The sequence below is a fragment of the Equus quagga genome, chromosome 1, assembly GCF_021613505.1.
Source record: "Equus quagga isolate Etosha38 chromosome 1, UCLA_HA_Equagga_1.0, whole genome shotgun sequence".
NCBI classification, from domain to species: Eukaryota; Metazoa; Chordata; class Mammalia; order Perissodactyla; family Equidae; genus Equus; species Equus quagga.
In genome coordinates, this window is record NC_060267.1 from 11,384,754 (window position 1) to 11,401,548 (window position 16,795).

General features: G+C 50.8%; 1 protein-coding gene across 1 annotated transcript in view; it reads left to right on the plus strand.

Annotated features, from left to right (window-relative positions):
• The window catches only part of TAC3 (tachykinin precursor 3), a 12,370-nt gene extending 1,644 nt beyond the window's left edge, over positions 1-10,726 (plus strand). Inside the window, exons 2-8 of the mRNA XM_046679048.1 lie at positions 3,742-3,839; positions 4,411-4,529; positions 6,957-7,062; positions 7,260-7,289; positions 7,777-7,830; positions 8,256-8,330; positions 10,385-10,726. Coding sequence (XP_046535004.1) covers positions 4,416-4,529; positions 6,957-7,062; positions 7,260-7,289; positions 7,777-7,830; positions 8,256-8,329 — 378 coding nt within the window. The 5' untranslated portion in view covers positions 3,742-3,839; positions 4,411-4,415 and the 3' untranslated portion in view covers position 8,330; positions 10,385-10,726. The remainder of the gene's footprint in view (positions 1-3,741; positions 3,840-4,410; positions 4,530-6,956; positions 7,063-7,259; positions 7,290-7,776; positions 7,831-8,255; positions 8,331-10,384) is intronic.
• The last annotated feature ends 6,069 nt before the right edge of the window (positions 10,727-16,795 follow it).

The following is a 16,795-nucleotide window of genomic DNA, read 5'->3' on the forward strand; positions in this document are numbered from 1 at the left end:
CTTGACTTCTCAGAACCAGGCCTGTCTGGCTGAGGGCAGTGGTGACCGGGGCCTGACCGCCCCCGCTCTCCCTCTCATCTCCTGCTCCCAGGGCCCAGATTGTCGTCACTTTCCCACTGAAGTGTCTGGTCATTTTCAGAAGCAATTTCAGGAGAATATGCAGCTGCTGCTCCCTCTCCTGCTTTTCCTTTCCCTGGGGCTGAAGGCACTGTCAGTGCTCTGGGTGGGGGATGGTGGAGGGGGGGAAGGGCCTGGCTTGCTGGTCTCCCTCCTGTCCTCTCGCCATCCGTCATGTGGATGGATGCTAGTTTGAGGACAGGTGGGGTTCCTCCGCTTCTTTTCTCTCCCATCTATCCCTTCCTCCTCCTCTTTCCTGTCTCTGCCTCTCTTCTCTTCTGGAGTCCAGGATTGTTGTGATTTCATCCCCCGGAAGCCTCTAGGGGCTCAGTGTCCCCACTTGTGTTATAGGCTTGAACTGGCTCCATCACCATGGGAGAAGCTGGAATTCTCCTGCCCCTCCCGTCCCCTGCGCCAATCCAGCATTCTCAAAGTCTAGGTTATTTCAGCCTCTGAGGGGCTCAAGCCATCCTGGAGTCCCCTAACCTCCATGAGGAGCCATTCTAGCCTCTCACAGTTCTAAACAGTCTAGCTCAGTCCTGGCTCTGAGGGGCTCTTCTGGTTCCTTGTTCTGTGGATTGTCCCCCAGCTGTCTCCTGGCTGCAGGCCTGCATCTGCCATCTTTCCATTCTTCACTGGTCTCTCCACCCAGTGTCCCATATGGCCCTGGCCCCTCCCTCCCTACCCCACAGCACCCCTACAGGATGTCGAAGGAGTCCACGTGTTACACACAAGTTGTGCATGTGGTGGACATGGCAGGTGATCTCGTGTGCTCAAGTGTGTTCTGGGTCAGCCTCCACCTCTGCTCCCTGGGAACACCTGACTAACCCACCTCAGCTCAGCTCAACTGTGCACACCTTCTCCTGACCTCACCCCCAACCCGCCCTAACAACGAAGAGGGGAGCTATGAAGGAGGATCTGCAAGAGACCCTGCTCCTCTGGGCCAGTGACAGCATCTGAGATGTGGCTCAAATAACAATGTTCAAAGCAGAAAACACCTAGGGCTCTGTGGCTGCAACCCCACTTTCCATGTCATTTGCATATGATTTGTGGGCAAAATGAAGCTGGCCTGCCCTGGTCTGCGGAGCCTCCCTCCTTATCCCCTCTCGGACTTAGTTTAGCAGCAGCTCTTTCAAGTCTTTGCTAGTCCCAGAGATCAAGGGGCGGTCAGCTTTCCCTGCCATTCCCTTGCTCCCCCGATCCTTGGCTCCTGCCATCCTCTGTGAGATGCCACATCATCAAAGGACATTATTCATGTGGACCTTTGCTGAAGCCCTGCATCCCTGGTGCCAGGGCTGGGGGGCAGGTGTGGGTGGGTTGGTGGAGGGAGGGAGGCTGACGCAGAGATGGGACCCAGGAGGCTTTAGTCTTCAATGCTACCTACCGTGTTCCTCTTGCAATCCCCCCCAACTCCCTCCAGCCTGCCTAACTTGTTAGGACCGCCTCCAGATTGGGGGGGGGGAGGAGGAGAGGTGGGAGATGGCTAGGTCCAGTTAGGACTGGCACCTGAACTTCTCAAAGGCGTGAACCAGTTACGCCATTTGCATATAAACAGCCTCCCACTTCTACCCCTCATCCCACCAAAGGCTCCCAATCCTGGGTCCTGGCCTGTGGTTAGCCCACACAGCTCTGTAATTAGCTGGGTAGTGGGAAGCTTTTAATGAGGCCGCATTAGTCTCTCACATAATAAATGGGCCTTGAGACTCAGCTGCTGCCCTCATTCTGGTGAATCTGGGGCCATGTGCAGTCAGAGTGACTTCTCTCAGTGTGGCCTGAATCCCAGGGTAGGTGGGTGTCAGGAGTGTGGAGTGGGAGACACATATTTCAGGACCCGAGGAGCACCTGAGAGCCCTATGAAGCAACCACACTGTGGGTTGTGATGCAGGACACTGGGCCCAGGCTCCCTTTTGTTTTGTAATAAACTTTTATCGGGCACTTACTATATGCCAAATGCCATAGAGCTGGGGACCCACTAGTGGTCCCTACCTGTCCTTGCCCTGTGACGCTGATATTCGGGGGTCAGGGGACAGGGTAGACAGACTATAAGGAAAATATTTGGCACATTGGATGTAATAAATGCATGAAGAAAAGAAATAGGCAGGAACTATGGAGTAGGGGGTGGTAGTAATTTTAAGTAGAGTGATTGGGGAAATTGTTGGTGAGCAGGAGTCTTCCTAGTCAACAAACAAGAGAGCCACGGTTCTTCCCCAACCCCAAGATGGAGAGGAGTACAAGGTCCCAGAAATCCAGGTCTCCTGGAGAGGTGGACTACCGCTCGCTCTGTGAGCGTTAACGGTGCCCTTACTGGTCAAGGTTCACACTGGGGCAGTCGAACGGGGAGAATGTTTGGAGTGAGAAAAACCTGAATTTGAGGCTGTTCTTCAGGAGCTATATGTCCTGAAGCAGCTGATTCAACTTTTTGAGCCTAAGTTTCCTCATCTGAAAAGTGGGACTATTTCCTCTTCACGTGGCGGTAGTGATGAAAATCAAATGGATTGCTCTATGCCCAAGCACCTTGTTCAAACCCTGCCTCCATTCTAAACGTTGGAGGTGCCTAATCTCTATGAAGCTGGCTTCCCCTTGGCTCACCCCTCCCCTTCCAGCAGCATCTTTTCTGTCTGGTTCTCCTTTCCATCCTGCCTCTGCCTCTCCCCTGGTGCTCTCTACCCTCAGTGTGAAGTGAACAGAATAAGCCCCCTCAGTAGTGTGGGGCATGAACAAGAGGCTTGAAAGGTCAGGGGAGGAGATGCCTGAGCTGCAGGGAGAGAGATTACAGTGGGGGAAAAATGTAGCTGTGAGGAGAAAAAGAAGCAATTAAGACATCAATACTAGGGCGGGGCGAGGAGGGGGAACAGCTCAGTTCCTCCCTTTGGAGATTCGGCAGGAGGGAGAGAAGTTAGAACTCTGGAAGGATGCAACTAAATCAGGCCAATTCAGGGGTCAAGGGGAGTGCGTGGGGAGGCCAGGTGGAGAGGCATTAGCACCGGAGAGGTTCCTGTATTCAACAGCAGGGGAGAAGTACTGAGGACCAACGTGATGGGTCGGCTCCGGCTAGGAGGAGGACAGAGGGAGAAAGGAGGATGGGAAGGGATGCCAGGCTCACCTCCCAATCCTTAGGGGCCTGAGCGTGGTCTCCTGGAGGTGGGAGGGCCAGAGAAATACCTCCCTGAAGTTATTTGGCCTGGCAGTTGAGTCTGGAGGTTTAAAGGGCAAGAAACTGAGGATGAATGAGGAGGAGAAAGAGGCCCAGAGACCGCAGCTGTTGAGCTAGATCGGTGTGGAAATTTCATGAAAAACCATATATGACATCATTCCTTAGCATGCCCAGCTTAGGGGCTGCTGGAAAGTGGGCTGCTGGATAATTCCAGCTCATTGCTGGGTTTGTAGGGTGCGTGTGTGTGCGCACAGGTGTGTCTGTGTGTGCGTGTCTGTGTGTGGCTGCAGCCTATATCCTCCTTTCTCCCACCAGCCTCCCCCCTCCCCTCCGGCCACCCTGGGATTGGTGATTTTCAGCCCCTCCCCCGGCTCCCCCAGACCCTCCCAGAGCCTTTATCAGGGAGCTGGGCCAGAGTTCCTGCCACATTTCCAGATCCCCTCTACTCCCTGTTTCTCTCTTCACGGCAGCACCAGCACCACCAGTGTGTGTGGGGAGCGGGCGCTGCTCTCAGCCAGCTCCCTGAGTCTGCTAGACGATCTGCCCTAGGCTCAAAGCTGCTCCACAGGTAGGCACAAGTGGGAGAATATTGGATGGACTGCACTAAAGGACAGGGGCCAGAGTTAAAAGGGGATAAAGGTGGCAGCCTTTGATCTGGCAGGAGGCTACCTGGAAGGTGGGCAGAAGGCACCCATAGGGGTTGACAGCTAGTGATGTTTGTAGCCTGTGGGTGCAGGCTGATTCTTCCAACACTAGAAAGTTTTTGCCTAAGTCTTGGGGTTACCTAGTGCTAAAAAATAGCATTCAGGAGCCCTCCTCAAGCTGAATAAGGAAACAGCCCTGTGCATGTCCTATAAGTCTATCATCTTTCTTGGGAGCCTAGTCCCTGGCACTGTTGCATCGCTGCTCACTGCCAGGTGCACATCCTGGGGAGATGTGTGATGGAGGAGCCAGGAAACTGAGCCCAAGGGATGTCCCTCCTGCTCAGAGATACTCTCCCCAGACCAGGGCTTGGATGGGAGAGTTGGGGGCTGGGGAAGCAGGGTCAAGCCAGGCTGCTGGTCGTGAATGTTTCCTCCGTTTGCCCTGTGCTGTGTCCTTCTCCCTGCCTTCCCTGTCGTGTCCCTCTGCCCTCCTAGGCACCATGCAGAGTACCCTGCTGTTCGCGGCCATCCTGGCCCTCAGCCTGGCTCAGAGTTTTGGGGCTGTCTGTGAGGAGTCACAGGAGCAGGTGGTGCCCGGTGGGGGAGAGAGCAAGGTAAGGCACCCCTCCAGCTGTGCCTGCCCTGGCCGAGTACTGGGCAGCATCATGGGAGCCGGTGCTCTGCCTGTCTCACAGCTGTAGGGGGGAAGGTGGGGCGGGCAGATTGGGAGTTCCTGGGTTATCCATCAGAGGGTTCGATTTCCCTGCCCCTCTATTAGTCTGATGTTTGCACTGTCTCCAGGTGTGTCTGTAAGTGTCTGTCACTATGTGTATCTGTGACACTTTGTGTGCAAAAGGTGCCCTACCACTATGTTGTCGGGTGGGTTGATTGGTGACTTGGTGATTGGATGGTCCTGTGAAGGGTGGGCCGGGCTGGTCTGAGGTTCTCTGCGGTCCAGCTCAGGTTCAGTTCCTTCACAGGGGGCAGATCCTCTCCACTCCCTGGACAATATGAGACAGTCAGAATTTCTCTCCCGAATGGTCATTTGTATGCTATTTTACCTATCAGTTGTATGTATTATTTTGTTTTCAAAATTCAAATAAATTCCCTTATCCCCTGCTCATGCACCCCCAGTAAGCTCAGGTGCTCTGAAGAGTGCCCCCGCTTCCTCTCTCCTCTCTCTGGCTCCCTCTAGCCTCTGCTTAGTCAAGATGGAAAAAAACCCCACAAAACAGGTTGGGCCCCGATTTCCAAAGTTCCTCTAAGAAAAAGAATAGGAGTTGTCAGGGTAGGGGTCCAAGGGGAGTGCAGGGAGGAAGTCTTTTCAAGGTTTTGAAATGACAGCAATTACATTGGTACAAGTGCTTTTAAGATGATTACAGGTGGAACAATTACAAATTCAGTGTGTGAAGTCTAACTGCTTCTCTAGCTCAAATCTGTTTAGCATCTCATTACAGGAGGTGGGCAGAGTATTTGAACAATTTGGGAAAAGTGGCTGCCTGGGAAGCTGTGCGCTGGGCAGAGAGAGAGATCGCCAGCCTTCGTCCAGCTGGGGAGGTGTCCCAGGGCACAATGGCTGGCAGCCTTTCAGGTGGCAGCAGTTGTACCAGATCCAAAAAGACCAGAACCAGTTCAAAAAACACACTGGGAGTGCCAAATATGGGCTGGACACTATGTTTGGAGGCCAAAGTTCCAGCTGGAGATAGAATATCTGGACATATTCCTCTGAGACAAACATGCTTTGAGACCTTGCCCCTCTTGGTCAATGAAGGAGGGAGATTGCTGCCCGCACCTCCCCACCGCAGGTCTGCGAGGATGAGGGAAATTGGGGCAGGAGGAGGGCAGGATATGCGTGTGCCTGGGTAACTGGGTCGGTATGTGTCGGGGTGCATCCTGTGTCAATGCGCTTCTGTGTGCTCGGCAGCCCAAGGACACCCGGGCTCTGCCGAGGGACGCACCGCTGAGGTTCAAGGTGAGAATCTCCAAACATAATCGTCGCCATTGTCTCTCTGCAGCTGCCATCAACTGGGTGTGTGGCGTGTGCCCACCAACCATCCTGCTGTGTCCAAGTTGCTAAAAATATCAACAAGACAATTAAGAGCCCCTGCTTGGCAGCAGGTCCAGAAGGGGGATCTGTGGTGGGGGAGAGGAGAAGAGGTATCCTCCCAAGCATGTGGCCTTCCTGAAATTCTAAATCCGGGGTAGAAAGAGGGGAAGGAGAGAAAACCAGAGGCAGAAACCCATGGAGAAGAAGAGAGAGTGAGAGGCAGTGGAAGTCACAGGGAGAGAAACATCCACGGACAGAGGGCAGAGTCGAGCAATGTCAAGGTTGCAGGGTGCCCCGCTGCTGACCCCACCCATCCCCAGGACCAAGTCCGGTCTGCAGCTCACTCATGGAGCACAGACCAGAGTACACTTGCTCTGTCTGACGGGCCTTTCTTGGAGTGGGGCAATTCATGGCTGGCTCACTTGGTGGGGCAACCACATCCTTGGGCAAACTGGTTCCTGAAGTGCCAGGGAGAAAGGAACCAATTGCCCTTCTCACTGAGAGGTGGCCAGAGCTGGGAGAGGACCCCAAGAGGCAGTCCCCTTTGGGGTAGGAAGATAGCATGACCAACTGCCCCAGTTTTTCTGGGACCATCCCAGCTTGAGCTCTGAAAGCCCCACATCGCAGGAAGGCCCTTAGCCCTGGGCAAACCTGGGCAGTTGGTCAGCCTGTAGGGAAGCCCATGTGCTTCTGAAAACTTGGTGTGCACAGGAGTCACCAGAGGCCTGGTTAAAGTGCACATTGTCTCTCAGAAGGTCTGGAGTAGGACTGAGATTATGTATTTCTAACAAGCTCCCAGCAGTGATGCTGCTGGTCCATGGGCCACACTTAGAGAGCCCACTTCTTTTCCAGTGTAAACCAGAGGAAATCCTGAAAGAAATAGGAAGTCGTGTGCAGCTGTGGTGGGCTCAAGAAGAGACTGTGTCTTGCGGGAAAGAGGGAGTGGATTGAGTGTGAGGTTCCTGCCTCAGCCTCCTTTGTTTCTCTCCCCTAGGACTCAGAGCTCAACCTGCTGCCCCCGTCGTTGCTCCGGAGGCTCTATGACAGCCGCTCAGTCTCTCTGGATGGATTGCTCAAAATGCTGAGCCAGGCTAGCGTGGGTAGGAATCAGCCCTGGGGAGAGGGGTGTGTGGGGCAGGATTCTGAAGATAAAAAGGCCCGGGAGATCCTTTCAGATGGGGAGGAGGCTGGAGATGGCTTAGTGAGTAATTGTGGGTTGTGATCTGAAACCCCCTTCCTCTAATTGTCACTTTCCAGATTCCAAACCCCAGTTACACACTTGTTCTTGCTTTCACAGATCCTAAGGAGTCGTCACTTCCCCAGAAACGTGAGTAGCCTCTTTTTCCTCCCTACCTCTGCTGTAATCACTTGCCCAGAGCTCCGTGTGCGAGGGGCCCAGTGACTGCTTTGAATGGCCCCATCTCAGCTGGCGTGAACAATATGCCAACTGCAGCTGAATGTGAGAGGCCACTGGGAGCTAGGAGGAAGCAGGTGTGAGGGGTATGGCAGACCCTCCCTCCACTGGCTGGTCCTTGGAACCAGGACGATGTCTTGGTGGCTGTGAACATTCTCAGCTGGGCATCTGCTGGAGCAGAGAATTCTTGAGATGTGGAGGAGGGAGAGGGGGTGGAGAAGGTGGGCTTAAGGGATAGCTTGCTAACTGTGGGGAGTCGAACTGTGGCAAGATAAAGAAACAGAGACCAGAAAGCCACTCTCAAAGTCTTGACACACTCCTCAGAAGTCTTGACACATGTCTGGGAAAATGCATCACCCCCTCGTCATTACTATTGACAATGTTGGCCCTTCTTCTGCAGGTGACATGCATGACTTCTTTGTGGGACTTATGGGCAAGAGGAACATCCAGCCAGGTAGGAGCATGTGGAGGCACAGTGGAAGGGTCTAGGGTACTGGCCAAGATATGGCAGGAGTCACGTGCCTCACATCTGTCATCAGAGGGAAAGACAGGGCTTTTCTTGGCTGTAGTGAGGGTTCCTCAGCCCCTTCTCCTCGATCAGCTTGGATCCACAGTCCAGCCTTCCCTGGGAGCAGAGTAGGGAGGCCTTTATAAGATAGGCAGGCCTTTATAAGATAGGGAGGCCTTTATAAGATAGTCCTGTTGCAGCCGGGAGGGGGTCGGGGGTTGCACTTGCTCCCCATCTCCCAGACAGGGCGCCTCTTCTGCCCAGCTCTGCCTTCTGGTGCTGCCCTTCATAGCCGCCCCTTCACTGTTGGGTGAGGGTGAAGATTACATTCAGAAAAATCCCTCCTAACTACACTGCTTACCTCACCCCAGACACTCCTGTTGGCGTGAACCAAGAGAACATCCCCAGCTTTGGCACCCTCAAGTACCCCCCCAGTGCGGAATGAGGTAAGGATTGTTGATTAGGGAGAGGCGAGAGGACTGTGTGTGTGCTGCGGGGAGAGGTTGCCTGAGGAGCATTTCCTTTGATGCTATAGGCATTAATGCTCATAAATTTGCCCTAAAATACAGTGTCAGTGCCCAGTGTGCTGTCAGTCAAACACACTACACTTAGAGGCACTTGTGTGTCTGTGAGCATGTATGTGCACACACGTACACACACACACACACCCACACCCCTCTTTTTCATCTCTTTTTATGGACTCTGGTCGACTACCCAGCAGAAGCAGTGAGTGACGGGAAATGAGGAGAGAAGGGTTTCCCCTGGGGCTTCTCTGATAGGTGGGCTCGTCTGTTGCTTGGACTCTGTTCTCTCATGATCTGTGCAAAAGATAGAGAGATCATCATCTGGTAATTACAGGTGCCACATCCAATTCACAGGTGAAGCATTTTGCCTCCCAGGCAGGCTGAATCATTCAGATCATTCAGAATCTTGGGTTCCCGGGGTCCAGTGTGTCATTTTTCACAAGAGTGATTTAGGAAGAAATGCAAGAACTCTGAAATCTGATGGCGAGTAGCTGGAAACTGGATCTTAGTCGCTGTATGTAGCATAATAGACAAAAGCATGGCCTGAATTTGAATCCTGGGTCTGCTGCTCACTGGCTGCATCTCCTTGGCCAAGTTACATAACACTTCTGTGCCTCAGTTTCCTCACCTGAGAAATGGGGGTGATGATAGTATCTCGCAGGATTGTGGTTTTGAGGATTGAGTACAGGTAAAGGGTTCAGAGCAGTGCCTGGCACAGAGTGCTGTGTGTTGGCTTTGTCATGATTGTCGCAGTCTGGGAGGTGTGGGAAATGTCCCAGTGTTTCCCCTGGCTGGCTCTGGTCTGTCTGCCTAGAGCTGTCTGGGCTGGACCCTGGGGCTGAGTGGGCTGACGGATCACACTTGGTATGCGAGTGCGAGAGTCCCCCAGGGAAGTGTCTAGTCAAAACATGGAACCTTCCGCCTCAACACCATCTTCCCACACACAGCAATCGCAGCCCAACTGATGGCTTTCTTTGGACTAGCTTCCAAAGAAAGAAGTTATGGGGAGAAAAGGAGAGGGACTGGGAAGTCTCCGTTACCACGGAGAGATTCCTGCTCCTCTCCCTGCGTCCTTGTTACCCACACTCATCGGTCTCGAGGGAGACCCAAGGAGCAGGAGCTGGCTTTCCATGAAGGTGCCTGTGCATGACTCCCTGGGCCCAGAGACTAGGTCTGGTCGCCCAGTCGGTGTTGGGTGAGAGGGCACAAAGACCCATAATAACCGTAACTCGCTGATTACATGGTACTTACCATATCATTTTGCTCTCATTAGATGGTTATTTCAGTCCTGCCGACTGCCAGATAATTATACGGGCAGCTATAGCTGGATGACATACTCTCCCCCAGTGCTATGCATCGGCCATAAAGATAATTACAGTGCAATTTTGCCATAGTATTTTATACAAATGGCAGAAACAAGTGCATTGTGGAAATCTACTTTTAATGCTCGCTGGTGAATCTAGGCTCTTTCAGAGGGACTGGGCCGTAATTGCAGTCTTCATAATCTCACCGCTGATGGAGCATTCTCAACCTGTTAGGTGCCAGGAAGATATAGGAAGGTCCCTGGGGGCTGGCATTTAGAGATTAGAGGAGACGAATCAACACAGATCATTGTGGCATCTTATTTCATTCATGTGAAACTGCTGAAAGAGGAAGTGAGCCCTGGGCCCATCCTTCTCTGGGAGGTTTCTAGAAAGGGGAGGGGGGACTGGATGAGGCTGCGGGGCCCACTAGCACCAGGGTGCATTGGACAGTGCTGTGTGTATGTGTGGTTCATGGGGATGCCAGGATGGTGTGACCTTTGTCACTACATTTTCTGCAAGGCCCCCAACGCACATGGGTGTCTGTAAGTAGCATGATAAACACGGTAGCTGAGAAGGGCTAGGCACCTGCCGCTAGGAGACTTCAGCGCTCCCGTTCAAAGGCTGCAGGGAAAGCTGAGAGTAAAGATTTCCTTTCTCTCTCCTCCCTTACAGATGCCCTTCCCCCTCCCCCTGCTTCCTGAGCGTGGTTGGAGGGGCTTTTACAGGACAGAAGATGTGCTTTCATTGTTTTGTCCTCAGTACTCCTCTTCTGGACTCCTGGGCTGCATCACAGAGACACCCTGTCGCCCTCCCCTAGGCCCCAGGTGCATGTGCCCCATTTCCTTTCTCTTCCCTATGTTTGTAACACTCCTGTGCTTTGACTCCTTCCCCACCCCTCTACCCTGCCTGGATGTAGAAACTGCATAGTGAGCATCCCCAGTCCCAGCAGGCATTGACTATAGATCCCCTGGAATTCCTGCAGGGTCCTACGTTAAAAAGATTACATCTCTCTACTCCTCCACAATAAAGGATTTTTACATACGACCTAGAGTGATGTGTTTGTTTGGTTGGCTGGTGAGTGGGTTTTTTCTTCCTTGACTCTCCTAGCTACATCGTTCACACGTACACATATATGATACACACACATATATTGTAGATGAATGGAATATCTTCATTTTGTACACATATCAATTTTCCCCACAGTGTCTTACCCAGTGCTTTATACAATTAGTATCAGAAGATTTATTTAGCGATTAAAAGAATAAATCAATGAATTTGGAAGATGAGTTCTAACACTCAAAGATTTTCACAGACCAGCTTCAGATAGAGAAAAAACATATTCTGAATGGCTTGTCTATATTTTTAGGATGGGGCCTGGGAGATATCAATCCCCGGATCTGACTCTACTTAATGAAAGAAGGGAGTTGGGGATCAAGGCTGTGCAAAGAGCTGGCTACAAAGGAAGATGCATCCACGCACTGTACCATCTTTCTGTCCCCAAATGTGGAGCACGGGGCCTGCATCAGGTCGAGGGGAAGAGACAGAGACCCCTACCAGAGTTTACAGTCTAGCAGGCTGTGGACAAGCAACCACTTGATCCTGCTGGGATGGGACATAGACAGGGAAGTGACTTCAGAGGGTAAGGAAGAAGGGAGCAGACATCTTCAGGGTTAACTGGCCACCTTAGTTATTACAAAGGGAAAATGTATATTTCAGACTCTTCTATATTGTAACTGTCACCAGCCCGTGGAACGCTGGTCTAGTAGCCCCCAGCACATGTAAGGCACTTTAATGATGTGTGTGGGGGTGTCTTTTAGTAATCTGACATGCCAACCATCACAACAACAGCTCGCTGATCCCAAGGGGAGCCCTGTACCCGAATAGAACGGCCTGGGAAATCCTCAGGCTCCCCGCTGTCTCAGCCCGGTTATGGGCCTTGGTCATGCCTCTGAATCGCCCTGATACCCAAGGCAGTGTAAAGACAGGGCCCTGGAGCCAGAAGCCACTTCCTGCAGTTCCTTCACCCCAGTGAAAGTTCTCTCTTGCCAGAACCCGACTAGGCAACTTTGGACCCACAGCCATACAGTGGGAGCAGGGGAGGAGGGGAAGCTCACCTCAGGATCCCTGGTGTCAGGTTTATTGTTAGAGGTCAAAGACTGCCATCACCTCAGATCCTCAAGGCTTTCTCCAGTGAGTCATCTTGCTGGCTTTTCAAACTTATCTATGTAGAGGGTTTAAAAGAAGGGTAACTTTTGCAGAGTCTGTGGAATTTATTTGGGTCATGAAAGCCTCAAGAGTTGGTTCTCAGGGGCTGGTCTGGTGGCTGAGTGGTTAAGTTCACATGCTCTGCTTCAGTGGCCTGGGGTTCACTGGTTCAGATCCTGGGTGTGGACCTAGCACTGCTTATCAAGCCATGCTGTGGCGGCATCCCACATGGAAGAATTAGAAAACGACTTACAACTGTGATATACAACTATGTACTGGGGCTCTGGGGAGAAGAAAATGGAAAAAAAGAGGAAGATTGGCAACAGATGTTAGCTCAGGGCCAAACTTCCTCAAAAAAAAAAGGTTGATTCTGCTCAGACTTGGGAGTGGGGTGTGTGTGCTGAGATGACACAAGTGCTTTACCAAGTAGGAGCATAAATGCAGAAAGGTTGCTCTCTGGTGGGACTGACAAAAATTGCAGAACTGGAGATTCCAGGAAAAATGAAGACAAATTTTAAATCAGATTCCTATTTTTGTACTTGGAGAATGTGTGAAGGGATCCTGGCCTTCCTCTTGTCCCTAAGGAGACCTGGTCAAGAAGACCTTGACTGAATTCCTTGCCTTTCTCCAGTTAGTCTTGTGTGCGTCTGTGTGTGTGTGTTATGGTGTTTGCATGGTGATTTCCTTTAAAAAGACTTCAGTATTAAAAGTTCCGGACCCAGGTGCAATGCATGTGGAGGGGGCGGTTTCACTGTACCAACAAGCAATGCTCGGACACTGACTACCCAGAGACAGCATCAGATTCTACGGACTGAGAGCTCAGTCCTACAAAACTGTGCCTCCCTTCAGTTACCAATCACAAACCTAGGTTTTTACAGATTGGTAGTTCTCACAACCCCCTCCCTCGGTCCCATTAATTGCTAGAATGCCTCACAGAACTTAGGAAACCCGTTTACTCACTAGATCACCAGTTTATTATAGAAAGATATAACTCAGGAACAGCCAGATGCAAGAGATGCATACAGGACAGCATGCGGAAGGGGTGCAGAGCCTCCAAGCCCTCTCTGAGCACGCCACTCTCCTCTCCCTGCATCTGCACGTGTTCACCAGCCCGGAAGCTCTCCGAGCCCTGGCCCTTTGGGTTTTTATGGAAGCTTCATTACATAGGCATGATGGATTACATCACCAACCATTAGGATTGATTCAACCTGCAGCCACTCTCTCCCTCCTTGGAGGTCAGGGGATTGGGACTGAAGTTCCAACCCTCTAATCATATGGTTGGTTCCCCTGGCAACCAGCCCCCATCCCTGAGTGTGGTCCAAAAGTCACTCATTAACATAACAAAAGATGCCTTTAAGGCTCTCATCCCTTAGGAAATTCCAAGGGTTTTAGAATCTCTATGCCAGAAATGAGGATGGAGACCAAATACTGTATATATTTTTTATTATAAATCACAATATTGATGAAGATCAAGGCTGCCCCAGGGAGAGAAGTCCAAGGCATCCTGCCCTACATACTGATCTATATCATCCTCTGGGAAGCACAGGACGTCCTGACTTAATCCAATCTGATTCCTGTCTAAAGTTATAGGACCACCCAATAACCAGACCCCACCTACACTGACACCATTTTAATGACTCTTTTTACTTACTCTTTCCTTTGTCTTGTAAAGAGATAACTCACATACCTACGCCTTAAATTTGGCCCTCCCCTCAACCCATGTTTGCAGCTCTTACTGCCCATGGGTCCTGTCCCCATGCTACTCCATGCTATTCTCTGAATAAAAGAGGACTACTCCAGACCTTGAGAGTCCAAGAAATCTTTCTTTCGACTCCTTGACTCACTGAGCTCACATCAGTGTCACAAATATAAACAGTATAAGTTTTAATCTACACCTTTGGGGGGTTTGGTAGCATGTGAAGTACATTTACTGGGGTCAACACTCCAGAGCTGGTTAAGGCAGTTGGTTACAAAGATTGAACAGGCCCAAGATTCTTGCAAGTCCTGCAGTCTAATGTCTCAGAGTTGTGCTGGAGGTTTGCAGTCTATTGGTTGTATGATGTTCCATTTCAGGGGCGCTCGGCCACCTCATCCAGCTGTAAGGGTTGGATCTGCCGTTGGAACATGTATCAGCCTCTGAGAGACCCTTTCACAAGAGAGCTAAGTGGGACTGCCTGCTCCCAAACAGCAAGAACGGCTTATATGGCTGTTTTGCTTCTCTTTGCTAATAAATATCACATGCTTCAAAGCATTTGGTGTAATGCTTGCTTTCAGTATAATCTACCAGCAGTTAGTGAGGTTGTGGAAAAGGGGACACACAATCTCCCAAATTCGTCAGGATAACTGATGATTGCTGAACAGCCAAACTGGCTCAGATCAGTTGGCAACATTCTGTGTGTCTCCCTCTTCCCCATTCATCTGTCGAGGAATTACCAAACTCTACCACGCTCCTGCCTGCCTTCTGTCATTGGGCTGGACAGGATGAGTGAGGAGAGATGCTGAAACAGAAGGGCTCTGGAGCCTGAGGGCTTCCTACGAATTGAGGAGAGTGGGGTGACCACGACTTCCAGTGTTTTTGGTGGTACTGTAGTCCTCCCTTATCCTCAGTTTTGCTTTCCACCATTTCAGTGACCCGCAGTCAAATGCAGTCTGAAAATACTAAACTGAAAATTCCAGAAATAAGTTTAAAATTTCTCCTGTTCTGAGTAGCATGAAGAAATCTCATGCTATCAGGCTCTGTCCTGCCTGGGACATGAACCATCCCTTTGTCCAGCGTATCCATGCTGTATATGCTACCCACCTCTTAGTCACTGAGTAGCCATCTGGGTTGTCAGAGCGACTGTCCTGGTATCACAGTGCTTGGGTTCAAGTAACCCTTATTTACTTAACGGCCCCAAAGCCAACTTTATTATTATTTACTGTTGTTAATCTCTCACTATGCATAATTTATGAATTACACTTTACCGTAGGTACGTATGTTTAGGAAAAAACCTAGTATACATAGGGTTTGGTATTATTGTTACTGCACAAAAATGGGATCCTTCTACCTGATGAACATAAAAAAGCCAATTAATTATGGCACCAGCTTTTGGGAAGAGAAATTAGCTTTATTCTGAGATGGGTCTGGAGGGAGATGGGGGTGTGTGGCTCCAGATCTGTCTCTCTGATTCAGGATTTGGGGTGAAATTTAAGAGGTTAGGGAGCACGGGCTGGGATGCGGAAAGGCTGGTGGGACAGGCTTTGATTGGTGGGCTTCACGCATTTATGGTAAGGTTCCAAACATTTATGGTAAGGTTCTAACAGTTTATGGTGAGGTTCTAAACATTTATGATGAGATTCCAAACACTTACGATGAGGTTCTAAACATATATCATGAGATTCTAAACACTTATGATGAGGTTCTAAACATTTATGATGAGGTGGGGAAGGGATTTTAACACTGGACCTTCCTGAATGATGGACCCCTTGCTTCCGATAAGAGTCTGACTTTTAAGTTCCGGTCATCTCCCAGTCCTTTGGTTCTGCGGGGAGGAGAATCTTTGATTCTGTGGTCATTTCAGGTTAAGATTTCTTCTTCTGTGCATGCTCTGGCTATGTGACTTTGTAAATTTTCTGGAAGACAATTTCTTAATCACTCTGCTGATAAGAGATGGGTCTGTTTGAACTGGCTCTAAATGGGCTGGTGGTTATGTTGTGTGCTGGTTCCGGCATCCACCAGGAGGTTTTGGAACACATCCCACCCTCAGATAAGGGGGACCACTGTAGTGCTGGGGGGGGGGGGGGCGCAGGCAGGGCAAGTGGTTTCAGTTTGATGACAGGTCTTGGGCAGGAGCATTTGATGAGAGAATTTGGAGGATACCTGCTCACTAAGGGAGAAGCGTAGGGAGAAGCAGAATGATGGAGCACTAGAGAGAGTTGGGAATGCAGGAGAGGAAAAATAATTTTCTCTCTACCCTCTAGATTCTTGGCTGAGACCCACCCCTGTAGTAAAAGAAAGATTAACAGGAGAAAAACAAACAGAAGTTTAATAACACATATACCTTCTGTATACATGAGAGATACCCAGGCTGAGTAATTCCTCAAAATGGCCCAAGCCACCCACCACCTTAAATACCATCTCCAGCTAAAGACAAAAGAAGATGTTGGGGGGGAGGGGGGGAGGGGTGGTGATGGGAGGTTTTCAGGCAAAGCACAGTACACAACGGTAAGGTTGTAATGCAGATTTAATCTGCTGCCTTCTCCATTGATGAGAATTTCTAGAGATTTACCGTCCTTCTCTTCCTGGCGCAGAGAGGGAGACACCCTTACAAACGGAGATTTCCTTTCTAAATGCAAATGTCTCTTACAAAGGGTAACTTCTCAGTTTTCAGAGCTTCTCCTGTGTCTGCCGTTTCTTAAAATTAATGAGCCTAAAATAACCTTTATGCCGAAGAGGCAGATTTTGGCCTGGCAAATTCTGCTCCCCTTCAGGGAAGACAGGCTGCAGGCACTGGGCCTGGGTTGCCAAGGTGCAGTGGGATCCTGTGAATTCCTTTATTTGGCCACCTGGGTGGAAGGAGGGGCAGCAGTGAATTTTCAGAGGGGGTCCACCAGGGGCCGGCCCTCAAATCCTTGTTCATTCACTCAAACAGGCTGGAAGAGTGTGGAAGCGCCGGGAAGACAGAGGCGCAGAACCACAGATTCCTGCCTTCAGGAAGCTCACGGCCTCGCGGCGGAGACATACGTCAATCAAACAGTCTCACAAGTTTTTGCAAAACTACAGGGGCAGACATTTGGAGATGGAGCTTCTGGCACTGTGAGACGTAGGACCGGGGAAGCGACGGGAGCTTGGCGGTGGGACAGGGTTGTGCTCTTCTCCAGTGGCCCGGCGGGGCGGCG